Source organism: Ascaphus truei, chromosome 16 (assembly GCF_040206685.1).
Source record: "Ascaphus truei isolate aAscTru1 chromosome 16, aAscTru1.hap1, whole genome shotgun sequence".
Classification (NCBI taxonomy): Eukaryota; Metazoa; Chordata; class Amphibia; order Anura; family Ascaphidae; genus Ascaphus; species Ascaphus truei.
This window is the reverse complement of record NC_134498.1, coordinates 44,633,223-44,651,565: the sequence shown is the minus strand read 5'-3', so window position 1 is coordinate 44,651,565 and position 18,343 is coordinate 44,633,223. Positions and strand designations below refer to the sequence as shown.

The 18,343-nt window shown below is 40.1% G+C and overlaps 1 protein-coding gene across 11 annotated transcripts in view; it reads right to left on the bottom strand.

The window, feature by feature from the left end:
* Nucleotides 1-18,343, bottom strand: part of GRIA3 (glutamate ionotropic receptor AMPA type subunit 3) — a 184,842-nt gene that overhangs the window by 45,961 nt on the left and 120,538 nt on the right. For all 11 annotated transcript variants that reach the window (XR_012788424.1, XR_012788423.1, XR_012788427.1 and 8 more), the window contains exons 7-8: nucleotides 13,892-14,059; nucleotides 10,123-10,227 (exon numbers count right to left, since the gene is read on the bottom strand). Coding sequence is in view for 6 of the 11 variants with exons in the window: in XM_075573403.1 (XP_075429518.1) it covers nucleotides 10,123-10,227; nucleotides 13,892-14,059 (273 nt within the window). In the remaining 5 variants the exon portion in view is untranslated. The remainder of the gene's footprint in view (nucleotides 1-10,122; nucleotides 10,228-13,891; nucleotides 14,060-18,343) is intronic.

The following is an 18,343-nucleotide window of genomic DNA, read 5'->3' as shown; positions in this document are numbered from 1 at the left end:
CGCTTCAGCTCAGGGGGCCTCCTGCTTCCGCACAATATTATTAAAATACATTAATGCTGCTTCATTACCATAGCGGATAGCCGCTAAGGCAATGAAGGGGTTAACGCATAGTAGCATGTTTATTGGGGACAAATGCCCCCAATAAACATAGCAGCAATACACAACATACAGTATAGTAATGGGCAGAATGACTATTATCCACAAATGGATAATAGTGCAGTTGTCCATTTACAATACTTACACAACAATAAAGACTTTAAATACATATAGCACTCACCCATGTCCCACTGCCACGATGAAGGCCATCCTCATCTTCATCCTGCCCATGCCCCATCCGCTTCTGCAAAACAAACACAAGAATTACAACATCCAAATTAATGTCCCCTAACCCCTTAATCACCATAGCGGTTATTAACCGCTACAGTTATTAAGGGGTTAAGCCACCATCACCCACATACCCTCCCCCACAAAGCCCCCCAACCACCCTCACCCAATACCCACAGGGGAGTCCTACCAAATACCCTTGGGCCTAATACCCCCTCCCCCAGCACATACAGTACAATAATGTGCCAAATAACTATTATCCACATAGGGATAATACATTATTTGGCCATTATTAAACACATTCAATAACGTTAAAATGTAAATAAAATTGTACTAACCTCATCAATAAGAAGTCTCCATCGCCAGCATCATCCTTGGGGTCCGTTGCCAACATTAGAAATAGCCACAACATTTCAATATCATTAACATAACACTGAACCCCTTAATCACCTTATCGGGTACTAACCTGAAAGGTAATTAAGGGGTGAAGCCATCCTGCAATGCCTACAACAGTTATGCATAACATCTTCAGTGAAATAAAAACCAATTGCCTAACCAAATTCCATTTAATCATTCAATCTGTAGGCTCACATGCCTCATAAAACATTGCATTTACAGTGTATACATGTAGCATACCATGTAAACTGCATGTACACGCTGCAAATCAATGTTAACAATACAATAATGCCACTCAAATCGCCATACATCACAAGAAGTATATTATTTAATACAATAAACTCACCATCAATGAATTACCACACATCAATTACATCCCTAAACAATTAAAATACCATCCATACCAATTACACAATGAACTAAAGCTATCCTAACAGAGAACCACTTCAAAACATAGAAAAAAGTACACCAACAAATACAATATACTAAAGCAAGGCTTTCCATATCCTATTGTACGGCCTGGAAGCCCAAAACTTACATCTGTCTAAAAATAAAATACATTTAGCACACATCAATGCATAGCCACAATGATTAACAATACAGAATTAGAAGCTTTAACAACACTATCATTTCTTACCCTGTATATATATCTGTACACATACATACAGACATACATACAGTGGGAAGAAATGATATGCATTATAAAAAATGAAAACATGAAAAAGCAACACAAAAAACAGTTACATTAAGTACATTTCTTTATTTAACTTACCATTACTTGCCCCCACCGACTCCCGTTGATCAGCTTACTCACGAACCAATCCACGACACCATCCACGACACCATCCAGGAACAAATCCACGACACAATCCAGGAACAAATCCACGAACCAAACCAGGAACCAATCCAAGAACAAGTGCAGGAACCAATCCAGGAAGCAAGCCACGAAGAAATCCAAGAAACAATCCACGACACGATCCAGGAACAGGAACCCATAAAAGAAAAGAAAAAAACAAATTAAACATTAAAATAATAAAACATGACAATCAAGGGTTGTACTAGTTTTATTCTTAGTGAATCTGTATTACAATACCTTGTTCCGGGGTCTTCTTGACATCCGGTGCCACGCCCTGGTCTTCAATCTTCAGGAGGAGGTCCGTCCTCCTCGGCATCTGCCTTCAAAATGAGACGACATAGGCTTTTATAGGCCTATGACGTCACATTTGTCGTCATATGGTTCCCACGGCCCTGATTGGGCCGTGAAAACCATGTGTTTTGGCCGATGTAAAAAAATTGATGACGTCACTTAAAGGCAATGCCAGCACAGCCAATCAGAATGGCTTTGCTGCTATTGCCTTTAAGAAAACGTCATGAAATGACACATGGCCGGACTCACATGGTAAGCCAGCCAATCAGAGCGTGGGAACTCCATCCCTACTCTGATTGGTTCAAGTACCATGTGAGTCCGGCCATGTGTCATTTCATGACGTTTTCTTAAAGGCAATAGCAGCAAAGCCATTCTGATTGGCTGTGCTGGCATTGCCTTTAAGTGACGTCATCAATTTTTTTACATCGGCCAAAACACATGGTTTTCACGGCCCAATCAGGGCCGTGGGAACCATATGACGACAAATGTGACGTCATAGGCCTATAAAAGCCTATGTCGTCTCATTTTGAAGGCAGATGCCGAGGAGGACGGACCTCCTCCTGAAGATTGAAGACCAGGGCGTGGCACCGGATGTCAAGAAGACCCCGGAACAAGGTATTGTAATACAGATTCACTAAGAATAAAACTAGTACAACCCTTGATTGTCATGTTTTATTATTTTAATGTTTAATTTGTTTTTTTCTTTTCTTTTATGGGTTCCTGTTCCTGGATCGTGTCGTGGATTGTTTCTTGGATTTCTTCGTGGCTTGCTTCCTGGATTGGTTCCTGCACTTGTTCTTGGATTGGTTCCTGGTTTGGTTCGTGGATTTGTTCCTGGATTGTGTCGTGGATTTGTTCCTGGATGGTGTCGTGGATGGTGTCGTGGATTGGTTCGTGAGTAAGCTGATCAACGGGAGTCGGTGGGGGCAAGTAATGGTAAGTTAAATAAAGAAATGTACTTAATGTAACTGTTTTTTGTGTTGCTTTTTCATGTTTTCATTTTTTATAATGCATATCATTTCTTCCCACTGTATGTATGTCTGTATGTATGTGTACAGATATATATACAGGGTAAGAAATGATAGTGTTGTTAAAGCTTCTAATTCTGTATTGTTAATCATTGTGGCTATGCATTGATGTGTGCTAAATGTATTTTATTTTTAGACAGATGTAAGTTTTGGGCTTCCAGGCCGTACAATAGGATATGGAAAGCCTTGCTTTAGTATATTGTATTTGTTGGTGTACTTTTTTCTATGTTTTGAAGTGGTTCTCTGTTAGGATAGCTTTAGTTCATTGTGTAATTGGTATGGATGGTATTTTAATTGTTTAGGGATGTAAGTGATGTGTGGTAATTCATTGATGGTGAGTTTATTGTATTAAATAATATACTTCTTGTGATGTATGGCGATTTGAGTGGCATTATTGTATTGTTAACATTGATTTGCAGCGTGTACATGCAGTTTACATGGTATGCTACATGTATACACTGTAAATGCAATGTTTTATGAGGCATGTGAGCCTACAGATTGAATGATTAAATGGAATTTGGTTAGGCAATTGGTTTTTATTTCACTGAAGATGTTATGCATAACTGTTGTAGGCATTGCAGGATGGCTTCACCCCTTAATTACCTTTCAGGTTAGTACCCGATAAGGTGATTAAGGGGTTCAGTGTTATGTTAATGATATTGAAATGTTGTGGCTATTTCTAATGTTGGCAACGGACCCCAAGGATGATGCTGGCGACGGAGACTTCTTATTGATGAGGTTAGTACAATTTTATTTACATTTTAACGTTATTGAATGTGTTTAATAATGGCCAAATAATGTATTATCCCTATGTGGATAATAGTTATTTGGCACATTATTGTACTGTATGTGCTGGGGGAGGGGGTATTAGGCCCAAGGGTATTTGGTAGGACTCCCCTGTGGGTATTGGGTGAGGGTGGTTGGGGGGCTTTGTGGGGGAGGGTATGTGGGTGATGGTGGCTTAACCCCTTAATAACTGTAGCGGTTAATAACCGCTATGGTGATTAAGGGGTTAGGGGACATTAATTTGGATGTTGTAATTCTTGTGTTTGTTTTGCAGAAGCGGATGGGGCATGGGCAGGATGAAGATGAGGATGGCCTTCATCGTGGCAGTGGGACATGGGTGAGTGCTATATGTATTTAAAGTCTTTATTGTTGTGTAAGTATTGTAAATGGACAACTGCACTATTATCCATTTGTGGATAATAGTCATTCTGCCCATTACTATACTGTATGTTAGGGGGGTATAGGTGTTGTTGGGTATATATATATATATATATATATATATATATATATATATATATATATAATTATTTAATTATTTATTTAATTCGTTATTGTGGTGCTGGGGTGTTTTTTTTTTATTATTGTGGGTAGTGGGGGTGTGTGAAGGGGGCATTAGCCCCAACGGTGGTTGTTTAGGGCTTGCGGGTGGGTAGCGGGAGGCCTTAACCCCTTCAGGACCGTAGCGGTATTAACCGCTACGGTCGTGAAGGGGTTAAGTGCCCCCGCATCCCCCCCGCAAGTCCTAAACTCACACCCAGGGCCAAATACCCCCCTCACCCATCCCCGCTACCCACAATAACGCTGGCACGGTGGGTTAACCCCTTCATTGCCTTAGCGGTTAGCCGCTAAGGTAATGAAGTGGCTTTTAAATGCCTTTTTCCTGCCTCGGATGCATGCCGGGGGGCTCCGGTGCGGGTATCAGCTCCGGAGACCCCCGGCATCAATCACAGGCAGGAAAAAGGGCTGATTTTTCCTAAGTGTCGCCCTTGCCGATGCTTCTCCTTCAGCAAGTTGCCAACTTTAGTTGGCGGGCTGGATTGGCCATAAAATCTCCAATCTGGCCTGCCGATCAGCACCAAAAAATTTTTTCGCAAGAAAAGTTGCCGATAATTCCCACTTATCGGGGCTTACTGAATCAGGAGGGCAAAAAACGGCTATAAAATGCCGAAAAAGCCTTATCGGGGCTTACTGCATGAGGCCCTAAGTCTGACAAATTGATTGCTATCCTAAAACAGAAATACGGGAAGGCTCTACAAGAGGTTCATGCGCTCAGCACAGAGGTGCAACACTTACGCCTGGAGGGCCACGGTCTGAACACAGAGCTGGGAATGTTGAAGCAAACCCATGAGAATGCCCTAAGTGAGTTAGAGACTGTAAAGCAAGAAAATGAGACTCTGAAATTGGAAAATTCAGATTTGACTGACCAAGCAGAAAAAGTAAAGAAACAGTTGACTCAGGAAAAATTAGAAGTGCAGGAAGCACTGATGCACACTCAGAGCCAGCACCAGGAAGAAATGGACGCTCTGAGAACAGAATTGCGACATGTATGCACAAAACAGAATTCTCTCGTGGAGGAACTTAACATTTTGAAAAAGGAGAAAAGCATTAGAATAATTCAGAAGCACTGCAAAGCTCTTGTCCAAGGAAGAAGGGAAAGAGAAAATTATCGGCGTAAACGCGCCGCAACTATCATCCTACAGGCTGCCTACAGATGGATGAAAATTCGTCGGTTCAATCACCGGAATAAAGCAGCCTGTGTTCTTCAATCATTCTACCGTGCCCGCATGGTACGAAACAGGTTCCTCATTATGAAAGGAGCAACTATAAAAATCCAGTCTCTGACTAGGATGACACAGAACAGGATTCGCTATCAAACCCTGAGAAATGCGTCACTGGTTATCCAGCGGTACTTCCGCCTGAATAAATGTAGACCTCAGGAAAGAGAGGTCCAAGACTACATGCCTGCCGGCTGCAAAGGTAAAATACCACAGGGTACAGCCGGAGTTAGTGAGAGCCCCATCAAGGTGAAGGTGCTCCAGGTAATCAGTGCTTCATCTTCTAAGTACCATAAAGGTTCAAAGGTCGCAAATCAAAAGCGACGAAGGTCAACGCTGGCCTTGAATTTTTCCGGATCTCGCCACTCTGGGCCACAATATAAAGACAAAGACTATCCGGCCCCAGAGTTCCGTCAGAAGCTAAAGAAACAGTCCAGTCATTTGCAGTTTGCAGCGGCCTATGAAATAAAGTCAGGAAATGTAATGGACTGGAAGTCAAAGAAAAAAAAAATGTGTTTGGGGAATTGACCGATATTTTTTTTGTTATTACACGTGTGGACTATGTCACGGACACTTAACTATGCAAATAAGCTATTGTAGTTAAGGTATATTAGGCCTCTAGAATAAGCATTTTGTCAATGTTACAGTGTTATATTGGTTGTCTGTGTTGAAAATGTAGCTAAACTACAAATTAATATACAGGGTTGATGGCCCTTTCGGTTGGTAAATATATAATGAGGTTCATATTCTACAGTAGAAAAACCCAGGGAGATAATAGAAATTGTTTGGTTTTGTGAATATATTTAGCATATCCTGGGTTGTAAGAATGTGTGCTAGACACTTATTTTTCAAAATAGTTCCCTAATAGAGAGCAACAAAATATGTTTGCCAAGTATAGTCTCTTATGACGAAACCTATTGTCCATAATTGCCATGGAAAAAGTTCATATTCGTATCATGTGAATACTTAATGTTGTACTGAGGAGTTAGCTCAAGTATTTCAGGTAGGACGCTCACCCCAGTGAGGTCCATGGCCGCTCACCCCAGTAGGTGTGAGCTGGGGAGGGGGATATGTGACATAGTCCAAAGATGTTAGGCAGCTTTCTGCCCCATTTTAGAGCAGAAAGTGCAGGAATAGCTAAAAATGATCCGGTCCACAGCTTCACATTAACTCAGGCAGCTAGATGGAAAATCCAGACCACAGATTACAATGGCTCTAGTTCTCCCTCACCTGCTCTTCTAATCACATGCACAGGTATTTAGAGCAGAGAGGTTTTGCATTTCTCTCTCTCTCCTTAGAGCCTGGAGGCTGGGGGTATCGCTGCTCCCCTGTTTCCAGTTTCGGGGTTGACGGCCCCTCCAAGTATCACAGTACCAGAGGATTTGCCTGGACACGGGACCGAGTTCCCACCACGAACAGATAAGACCAAACAAATGTTTACTGCTGTTGCTAAAAGACTGTGCTGTATCTAAGTGACCCTAAATGAGAGAGCATTGTTTTAAGCTGGGGAACCAGGTTAGTTGGCCAGCAGCTGTTAGAGAGACTGATTCTATATGTAGTTAGATCCCTGAAAGGGATAGGATTTTGTTTATATAATTTGGTTTCTTTTTACTTGAAATAACAGTGTGGGAAATACTGTAACAATGAAATGAGTGAACTGCTGAATGAAAGTATCTGAGTACCTCTAACCTACACATGTTAAAGCTGCAGTACCTTACTTGGATGAAAATAAAGCAGGCAGAAGCCTGAGTTAAGCAGCATAATACTTTGCATGATCCTGTTTGTTGTATAATTAACCCTAGAAGACTGTGTCGGGAAGAACCCAGACAGACGTCAGCGCTACAAAAGAGGGGCGTTTGTCACAATATATACACACACACACACACACACACACACACACACACACACACACACACACACACACACACACACACACACACACACACACACACACACACACACACACACACTGTGTGTGTGTGTATATATATATATGTATTGTGTGTGTATATATATGTGTATGTGTATGTGTGTATATATATATACATATACAGAAAGAAAACAGAGAGCGCACGCCCCATAGTGTGATCCTGTACATTTAATGATAGGGAGGGATTGGTGGGGGGGATTAAAAACACTTACAGAGTATAAGTGATAAACAAGCAATTTGTGACAAAATTATCACCGCCGATGCAGGAACCGTCCCGTGACGTGTTATCAGTCCAACTGGAACCCTTGGGCAGTGCACCCGACAGCGTCCGTCCTTTCCACGATCAATTGAAGTCCTCCACGCAATGTGTCATCAGAGTAGGCCTCAATACTGCTCCTGCATGCTCCGGCCGTAAAGCATGCAGACAACGTGATGACGTAATGTCGTAATTTACATCCCTGACGCGTTTCGTCACAATAATGCAACTTTATCAAAGGGATTTGTTCATGAACAGTGATGGCTAGATATATATACTTGAGTGTCTACAATCCGATTGGTACATCAATTTGTGATATTTACACCCCTAATAATAATCGTTATTAGGGGCGTAAATATCACAAATTGATGCACCAATCGGATTGTAGACACTCAAGTATATATATCTAGCCATCACTGTTCATGAACAAATCCCTTTGATAAAGTTGCATTATTGTGACGAAACGCGTCAGGGATGTAAATTACGACATTACGTCATCACGTTGTCTGCATGCTTTACGGCCGGAGCATGCAGGAGCAGTATTGAGGCCTACTCTGATGACACATTGCTTGGAGGACTTCAATTGATCGCGGAAAGGAAGGACAATGTCGGATGCACTGCCCAAGGGTTCCAGTTGGATTTTAACACGTCACGGGACGGTTCCTGCATCGGTGGTGATAATTTTGTCACAAATTGCTTGTATATCACTTATAATTTGTAAGTGTTTTTAATCCCCCCCACCAATCCCTCCAAATCATTAAATGTACAGGATCACACTATGGGGCGTGCGCTCTCTGTTTTCTTTCTATCTCTATAGAATTTGCCTTGGAAGTGGTTCTTCCATGTGAGAGCTTCCGTGGACACCTGGATCCTGCATCTATTCCTGCAAAACCCATCAGGACTCATTTTGGGGTTTGGACTATTACAATTGGACATTTTATTATTTTATTATATTTATAATTTGTATACTTCTGTAATAGAGTGTTTTTTAGTTAGTCATTATTAATTTTAAATATTTACTCACTATAGGATTGTTTTATATCTTTGAATATAGCACTTTGTAAAGGTTTTTTATTGGTCACTGGTTTATGAGTGGCGCTACTATAATCACTTCTTTTCTGGATCTATATATATATATAGATAGATATATATATATATAGATATATATATATCTATCTATATATATATATAGATCCAGAAAAGAAGTGATTATAGTAGCGCCACTCATAAACCAGTATATCTATATATATATATCCAGAAAAGAAGTGATTATAGTAGCACAGATTATATATATACACAGAATTATAAAGTCCTTTGTTGCCAGAGGGGCATGCAAAATATTTCTCGACAAAGCAGTTAATCTAAATCAGTGGTGTGTGTGTGTGTGTGTGTGTGTGTGTACAAGCTTTTTTTTAATCACCTATTATATGGGTTGGAGTACGTGTTGCAGAAACACCAAAAGGTGTTAGTTTAATCAGGGAATATTGAGTGTATAGGGAGATTGAGAGGAGTTCTCACCATTTATACCACTTGTATATGCTCTAGTAATTATGGTTGGTAATTGTATTGATAACCAATTCTTCTGGTTAAACATAAACAAACTGTTAAAAAGTATCAACCCACTCTACAGAAGGTTGGTATCTGTTCCAAGTCCTAATTATGAAAGGCATGAGATGTGTGTCCAGGACTTTCCATCAAGCTGCTCGTACAATTATACCAGGACATGAGAGGCCTATGACCAACCAACAGGGGAGGGTAACTGTCCCGGAAATCCAATGGAACGTGCCAGTGGAATGTATCTTTCAAATGCCAACATTGCTCATCACCTTAACAGTACTAATTCACTCACCAGCAAAGATATTACTATAGGATGTATTTGAAAGATTATTTCTGGAACAAGAGAAACCCCCCAAGTTAGGACTGATAGGCTTTACATGCTTTTGCTGCTTTCAGGGTATTCAATGCTTTGCAAAGCAATGTCTTTCTGACCCCATCTCACAGAGAAAGTTGTTAGCTCAGAAGGATAACTGCCCCTGGGGTTACCCATATTCCCGGCCACTGTTTGGTTCAGTCCAGTGATGGTTCACCATGGATATTGGACACCTTGGAGCTAAATTTAACCCTTTTGTGCAGGAAAGACCAGCAATTCATAGCAGAACATGGCTATTCCTTGGGGCTTATGTGCTGAACGGGTAAAGCAGACGAGACAAGATTGGGTGCCTGGGTGGGGGGGGAATTAACATGCCACATTACCCTTACATACTTGTTTTATGAATAACATACAGTAATAATAAGGTTTGATCCATATTTGCCTCTGCTTTGTAAAACGGAACATGTATCTGTCCCTTAAAACAATATAGATCCATCAATCTATCAATGTGTCTTTTTTTACTATTGCACTAAACTACTCTCCTTTTATTACTGGTGTTAACAACATTATAAAGAACACTGGTCCATTCATTGCTAGTCTATAAACTTACCTTTCGAGGTTTATTTGCTATCATTTCATACACATCAATAGTGTAGTTAGTTCTCCTTCCATATGTGTCAAACTGGATATTCCCAGTCATTCCTTGCACTTGTACCTGAATAGGACAGGAACATGCAATTAGTGGTGATTCTAATTCAAATCCTCATTAGACTGATCAAAATAAAGCAAGAATGAGGTCTGTAGATCTTTTAGCTTATACAATTTCCAGGGTAGTTTATAATTGGGGCGACTGCCTTTTCTCAATATTTAGTATTATCTATGGTGCCCTTTCTAATATAATAATAATAATAATAATATTATTATTTTTGCCCTATCATACATTTTATTGGTTGTGTAACAATACATACTAGGAGGTGCTTCACACATGAATAGTCTTGAATAAAAAATTGAATTGACCCCCCGGGCTGTCCACGGTTTTTTATACCAGCATTCCGATGATCTTTGCAATTAACTATGAGGGCGTCAAAACATATTTCCGTACGCCTTCATATGGAACATATTTTCCATTAGATTCAATCATAATGCTTGCACAGTACATCACTGGTACAACATATCATGTCCGTATTAACAATGCCAGATGGTCTCATCGCTACCAACACATATGTGGTATTTCACAGCTAATCATCTGTATACTTTAGAAGAAATACTTTAGAGCAGAGCCCGCTCTGATGTAGAGAGACCTACATTCAGTAACGCCATTGTTTTAAATGTGATCTACATTCGGCTTGCAATCTATGGGATAAAATGTAAATCTTGTATATGATACAGATGTTGGATACATCTCTTGACCCAAAGGATAATGCAATGGATCATACTTTATTCAAATCAGCACAGATTTTTCTCTAACGCTCAATACTGAAAACCTGTCACTTTCTATATGGATCATTCTGTGCCGTGAAACTGAAATAGTAGACGTGTGCTGTGGAGATGTTCATGCTTCGCAAAGCTTTCCACAATCTGTTGTCTCCTTATTTATTATTTCCCATTCTCTAAACAAAGCTAACATACAAGGTGCATTCACATCTGCAAACATAAAGCAAAAATCCAATGTTATAATCACTTAAAGCAGCAATAATACCTTCCCCGTTTTTTTCCTTTTCTATTTGAGTATGTAAAGCGTGTGACCATGTATAATTCTACATGCTTACGTAAGCTGGCAATCGTTTGGTGCCCCTGTTACAAATCTATACAAATTCTGATTGTGTGCCTAACATAATGGCCGCCTTTCAGTTTCAATCAATCCTTCAGTCAGTGTCTCTCAGCAGCTACAATGTATCCTTATATTACTAAGGTAACATAGACTATTGTTACAGTTTGCAGCTCAAACTGCTGGGAACATTGGCAACAAATTATCACAAACAGGAAAGTGTTACGAAGATCTTGCACTGCTGTGGAAGTGTGTTAAAACCTGCTGTAGAAATCAAAGGATGCTTAGTATATTAAAATGAATTAAAATGGCATCAATAGTGGAATAATGAAAAAAAGTCACTATTATCTAATACGAGAAAATTGATTTATTAAAAACAAACATATAATATTTCACATATTTTGCCACTTTTACGTTCTGTGTTTTATGTGAATAGGGCATATGCGTCCACAAAATTACTTCTACTAAGCCCAAAACAGCATTGCATGGTCTTACCACCTGTTGTAGAAGTATGTGTCTACTTGGTAATATTTAGGAATGTGATGTAATGCTATTTACATCACCATATTTCACCCTCATTAGCTGTACGTTGCTGGGAAGTATATAGGTGCCTTCTACACTAAGTATAAACAAGAAAACTGTGTGTCTGTCTCTGCTCTCTACTTATGCGCTTCAATTCTTCATCAGAGAGAACCAGCAAGGCGACCAATGACCCTAAAATCTGACAGGCAAACATAATGCAGGCAGCCATCTTTTGTGAGACCCACAAAACATGCATATTCTGTGTTTTTTCTTAAAGTTACTTTATTCTTTTGTGAATTTGATTTGACAGTATTGGATTATATGGAATAATGACTACACTGTAAATACAACAATGAACTAAGACCATCATAATTAAAACATGAGATTATATTGAGAAATTATATGTTTAAATACATCTTGGGGCAAGTAAAAAAAAAATCTAAATAGCACGTTATTATTCTTACTTAAAAGTGCTAAATGTAACTGGCAATAGGAAGTGAGAGCTGGTTTGTATAGAAATTGTAACTTCTATTGTGACTCAGAATAATTAGTGAATGTGTTTTAGTACACGTGCATCTGATGGTGATATGTGTTTGTAATTACATGCATGTCATTGCATTATTGGCATTATAATGGAGAGCCGAGGACTCTTTGCAGTGGAAAAGTTGGAAGTGGGTCACGAGCTGAAGTACCATGTAGACAGGAAACATCAAAGCCAGACAGACTGCGGATGTTACGCACCCCTTGACAAACTGTCATCTCTAATTGCATCATTTGGCCATACAAGAAACATGAGATGAACACGTTTGTACTGTGTTTCAATGTGTAGTTTAGAGCTGCAGGGTCTTATTCTATATCCACTGAAGAGGCTGTTTGGGCTTTTTTCCCCTGGATGAAAATACCCATTGAACTCAAAATGGGCTGAATGTCCACTCTGGAGCATATAGCATGTACCCTTACCCAGCGACGGACCCGGATCTGACGTCAGACGCCGGGCGGAGCAGTGTCACAGCTGACCGGAGGCAGAGACAGACGAGTGGGGAGAGTTGCGGGACGGTGAGCCAGCTGGCTGCAGATATCCTCTTTTACACTATTGCAGTGTGACATGCCCGTTTTTTACTGTTATATTGTGAGTGCATTACTTTTATTGTGATAAACTTTTTATACCTTTGTTGATCTGCGCTATGCCAGTTTCTTTCTCTTGTTATCGGGCCATATCCTCCTGAGAACCTGATCCACCCAGATGACAACTTTACCACTTTTTAAACCACTAACTGTGTGAGTCAACCCCGCTGTTTTGACTCTTACATCCTGTAAGTAGTCATTCTATAAGAGCCAAGTCGTTTGGAGACATTTTTCCACATTGCTATTCTGCTGCACTTACATTTATTTCTGTTTCTTCCCCATGCTCCCCCTGGATTTTGTGTTCACTAAGATCACACATTAGAAGATACAACCCAGTAACTGCAGTGTTATGTTTAATGGGTTAAATACGGGTGGCTGATGCATTGTATATGAAAATGTATAGTATTCTGTCATCTTTCTTTTTTTAAAGATACCTTTAACATTTTCCTAAATCATTATATGGTGCTTGTGTTGGAGGAAACAAGACAAACGATAACATACCACCCTCACAATTTCTTCTTTAAATTCAAAATGGCAAACGTTTATAATGGCTTTAATATACTTATTTAATTTGTCTTTTTTTAAAAGCGTTAATCACCCTGCCAATAAATGTATTCATTGCAATTCTTTGCTGTGGCCCAAAGTTGGTCTGCACCTTTAGGAATTAATTTTCCCCCTTAATGGGGTTTTTTGTTTGCCTTCCTCTGGATCAATAAGTAAGTATAGATATAGGATAAAGTATATGTTGTCTAAATGTAGCATAGGTTGAACTTGATGGACCTATGTCTTTTTTCAACTTCATCTACTATGTAACTATGTAACTATGTAACTATAGAAAGAGAGGTCTGCAACACATTGCAACATTTTTCAGGCCCCACTCCAAGGGGTTAATGATACATTGTCCCTGCAAATAGGATACAACCCAATAGCATTGGTGCAAATACAAAAGGGGGTTTAACATTACCATCTTCAGGGCTCTCTCTATATCTATCCCTTGGCTCCACGGTACGGCAGGATTCGCCAGACAGTCTCCAGCACTCCCCCTTCTCGAAACATCCACCCGCTGCCGTCTCAGGTATCGAAAAGCCTCGGCTATCACTAAGACTGCATCATGGGTCAGCGCGGACGTGTACTACATAGGAGAAGAAATAATAGGATGTCAAGAAAGAAGGAAGCTTTACCTTCTACAGACACAGCAAGTGTTGACTAGAGACAGGCGGGAGTGTCAAAATCCGTTTCGTGGAATTTCCACAAGCTTTCCATTCAAAATCTGTCCCGCGGTGTAAAATCCGGTCGGTGGATTGTTTCTGTTTCAAAAACCATCATTGGATACAATCCGCTGTTGGATTTGACCAATCAAATCCGCGGATTCTCCTTAAAAAAGTGCATTCCGTTTTTAGATGATAAACATGTTTTCTTGTTATTAAAGGCATGTAGCACAATACATACAGTGATCTCTGGAGTGCTAAATCAGAAATGAAACGAGTATTGTGTAATGTCGTTAAAATGAGATAATAAGAAAATATTGGCGCTATTTCCCATCGTTTGATGCAAAAACTTCAATGGATTATTCAAAGACCAGAAATCCAACAGAAGGAAACGGGATTATTTTATTTGATATATCTAGTGCAATTGTTTGCATGTTTTGTTCCAATTCTGCAGCCAGAAGACTTTATAATAAATAAATAACTACATTTTATATTTAACCAGAATTAAGTAGAAATAGCCATGTTAGTCCAGTTGCGATAGTGCAGAGTGAACTTCAGTACTAGGCGATAGCTTTTTTATTTGGACTAACAATAGATATTATAAGACAAGCTTTAGAGAGTTCTCCTCTCTTCCTCAGGTCAGCGATCCTGATTACAGCATTGGAAAGCTCAGGGAGCTCAAGTCATAAGTGGGTACATCAAAAAGAAACACAAGAATAGTGCAATCCTGTATGGAGACAGAATGAGGGGTAGGTGGATGGACTCCCCAAAAATGCACACACACAATCCTGATAGAATATACAAGCCTTGAACCCCAGAGACAGGGACGATGCCTTGATGTAGTCGGCTCGCCAAGGTACTTGGAGTGGCAAACAGCAATACTCACCAAATAATGAAAACAAAAACAGGAACAGGATAGTGTAGCGGGTTCAAATTGTATTAATGCACATACAACAAGCTTAATAATGCAAACTCACATGTTGACCCTCATACAGGGCAATGTACGACAAAGTGCTGGTTTCTCTCTCAGGTGGTGGGAGCTCAAGGCGGTGCAGTCGTAGGAGCTCTCGCAACGGGGGCTGGCGCGCATACAGTCCTCGTGTTCCTATCGTCCTCCTACTTCCGCGTGTCAGCCCTGCCTTCCAACAGGCGTCCCAGCGTAATGACGTCACACCGCCGGATCGCGATCACCAGACTTCGACTCCAGGGAGACAAGTGAAGCGCGCCAATGCAGACCAGCTGGCGATCGCGATCCGGTGGTGTGATGTCCACCTGCTCCTCATTCTGTGTCCACACAGGATTGCACTATTCTTGTGTTTCTTTTTGATGTACCCGCCGATGACTTGTGCTCCCTGAGTTTTCCACTACTGTTGTCTACAAGAACCAAGGAGAGAGGTTCATCGAAGGTTGAGACGCTCTCATCGGATTGTGATTACGGTTTATTCATTTATTTCACCCCTTTTTGTGTATAGTTGCTGTACTCTTTACCACCAGAGTGACGTTTTTTTTTCTGTTCACAGCAATCCTGATTCACAGAGATTCCGGGAGTTTAACACAGATGTAAAAAAACAAGTACTGTGTGATGTTGTTAAAATGCCATAAGAAAATATTGGAGCTATTTCTCATCATTTGTTATTTAACTAGAGTATCATAGATTACATGGTAAAAGTATTCATTTAACTAACAAACAAAGCAGCATCATTAAATATTTCAATGCTTGTTAATTTACAATGTAATGTAATTGTCTAATTTACAATTACAGATTTGAGTTGAAGTGTTATTGAGCAGAAACCAATACCACATTCACTAGAAGTACGTAGATAACAAGACATCAATTTACACAAGGTGACAATGTCATCCCTTGAAATTGGCATGTTATATAACACCCTGCAATATTGTGCTGATGAGAGGTGTGTAACATTTCCCACAATGCATTCACCCTAGAGAGAAAGGGATAATCATGGTTCTGTTTTTGTAAAGGGGGAGATTTGGGGAGGGGGGAGAGAGAGAAGGGGAGAGGGGAGAGAATGGGGGGGGGGAGAGGGTGAGGGGAAGAGAGGGAGGGGGAGGGGAAGAGAGAGGGGGGAAAGAAAAAAGAGGGGGAACGAGAGAAGAGGGGGAAAGAAAGAGAGAGGGAAGAGGGGGGAACAGAGGGGGGAAAGAGAGAGGGGGTGGGAAGAGAGGGGGAGAGAGAATGGGAGGAAAGAGAGAGGGGGTGGGAAGAGAGAGAGGGGGGAGAGAGAGGGGGAGAGAGAAAGGGGGGAAAGAGAGAGATACAGTAACTAACTTAAAGACGTTCACAGATTTCATGAGGCTGGTGTTATATAAAAATACCTAAATCTGCTGGACATGCCAAAACTCAAGTACATCGCTTGTCATTTTGTTTGTGTTTTTGCAGGACAATTTATAGCATGTTAATTAATTTAAAGCAGAAATACTACATCCCCCCCTCCCCTTTTTTTCTTTTCTTTTTTTTCTTATTTGTATATGTAAAGCATGCGACAATGGATAATTCTACATTCTTACCTAAGCTGGCAATCGTTTGGTTATACAAATCATTTGGCTCCTGTTATAAATGTGTAAAAATTCTCATTGTGTGCCTAACATAATGGCTGTTTTTCAGTTGCAATCACTCCTTCAGTCAGGGTAACCCAGCAGCTACAATGTATCCTTATGTTACTAAGGTAACATTATCCATTGTTACAGTTTACAGCTCAAACTGCTGGGAATATTGGCAACAAATTATCACAAACAGGAAAGTGTTGCAAAGATCTTGCACTGCTGGGGAGGTGGGCTAAAACCTGCTATTTGTTTATTTATTTATAAAATGGTTTACCAGGAAGTAATACATTGAGAGTTACCTCTCGTTTTCAAGTATGTCCTGGGCACAGAGTTAAGATGACAAATAGTACATGGTTACAAAGAGAAATCAAAAGGATGCTTTCAAACTCATTAAAAATGGCATTAAGAGTTAAATATATATTTTAAAATGCAGTAATTATTATCTAATACTACAGAACTGATTTATTTACAACATTTTAAAAAATATATTTCCCATGTTTTGCTGCTTTAAAAATAAATAAACAAACGGCGTGTTAACGCCCATTTACACAATTTATAGTAAATATCAGGCATGTTTTCTTCTTCTTCTTTTTTTATTTTTTAGCTGAGCTGCCTTTTCCCGGTATTACGGATATCATTGATCAAAGAATCCCGGCTGCAAAACCAGGGCAAAAAATGGTGCAAAACCACTACACGAGATTTATTAAACAAGAACATGCCCTTGGTTTTAACGAGAATCTTTCCCCATTTCTTGGCCCCAGTTTTGATAAATGATGCCCTGTGTGTTGTACAAAGCAGCGCGTTCCTCTCAAGCGGATTCATTCCCAGTTAGCATGGTGAACCGATTCCCCCGAAACAGTGCAAACATGGAAAACTATTAGCAAGAGAAAACGGGTGGATTATTTAACTCAAGTGTTAATAAATTACCCCTATGTTGCATTTATTAGACACATGAAAAAAATAAGGAGGTGGTATTTTTTTGTCCAGGGCAGTAAGAAGAACGGGACAGAAATACAGCAAGTGGACAAATCTGTTGACTTAAATCAGGGGTTGGCCAACGCCAGTCCTAAAGGGCAACCAACAGATCAGGGTTTATGGATATCCCTGCTTCAGCACAGGTGGCTCAATCAGTGGCTCAGTCATTGACTGAGCCACTGATTGAGCCACCTGTGCTGAAGCAGGGATATCCTTCAAACCTGACCTGTTGGGGGTAGGGAGGGGGGGGGACTTGAGGACTGGAGCTGAGCACCCCTGTCTTAATTGACTTCTTCTTTGTCAGAGGGTCCAAAATTAAATAGCTCAGCTTAGCCAGAGGATACCATATTGTCATCCCATGGCTCTGAGTCCCAGCCAGACAGAGAGCAGCAAATGATTACTGATAGTTTCATGTTGATAGTAGGCTAAGGTTTTACAGTTCTTATTAAAAAAAGATTTATGCTGAGGCTTCACCCTCTTTGTCCTTACATGTAATTAAATCAAACAACTTAGCCTTCGTAAAATGTAATTGGAAAAATTAAATATACTCCGACTACACTGAATGTATTATATTTATTCTGTAGGAAGGAAATCAATTAAACTACATAATCATGCATTTAGTTAAAATATAAAAATATAGTTTTAAATGGAATATATTCATTTCCCAAGCA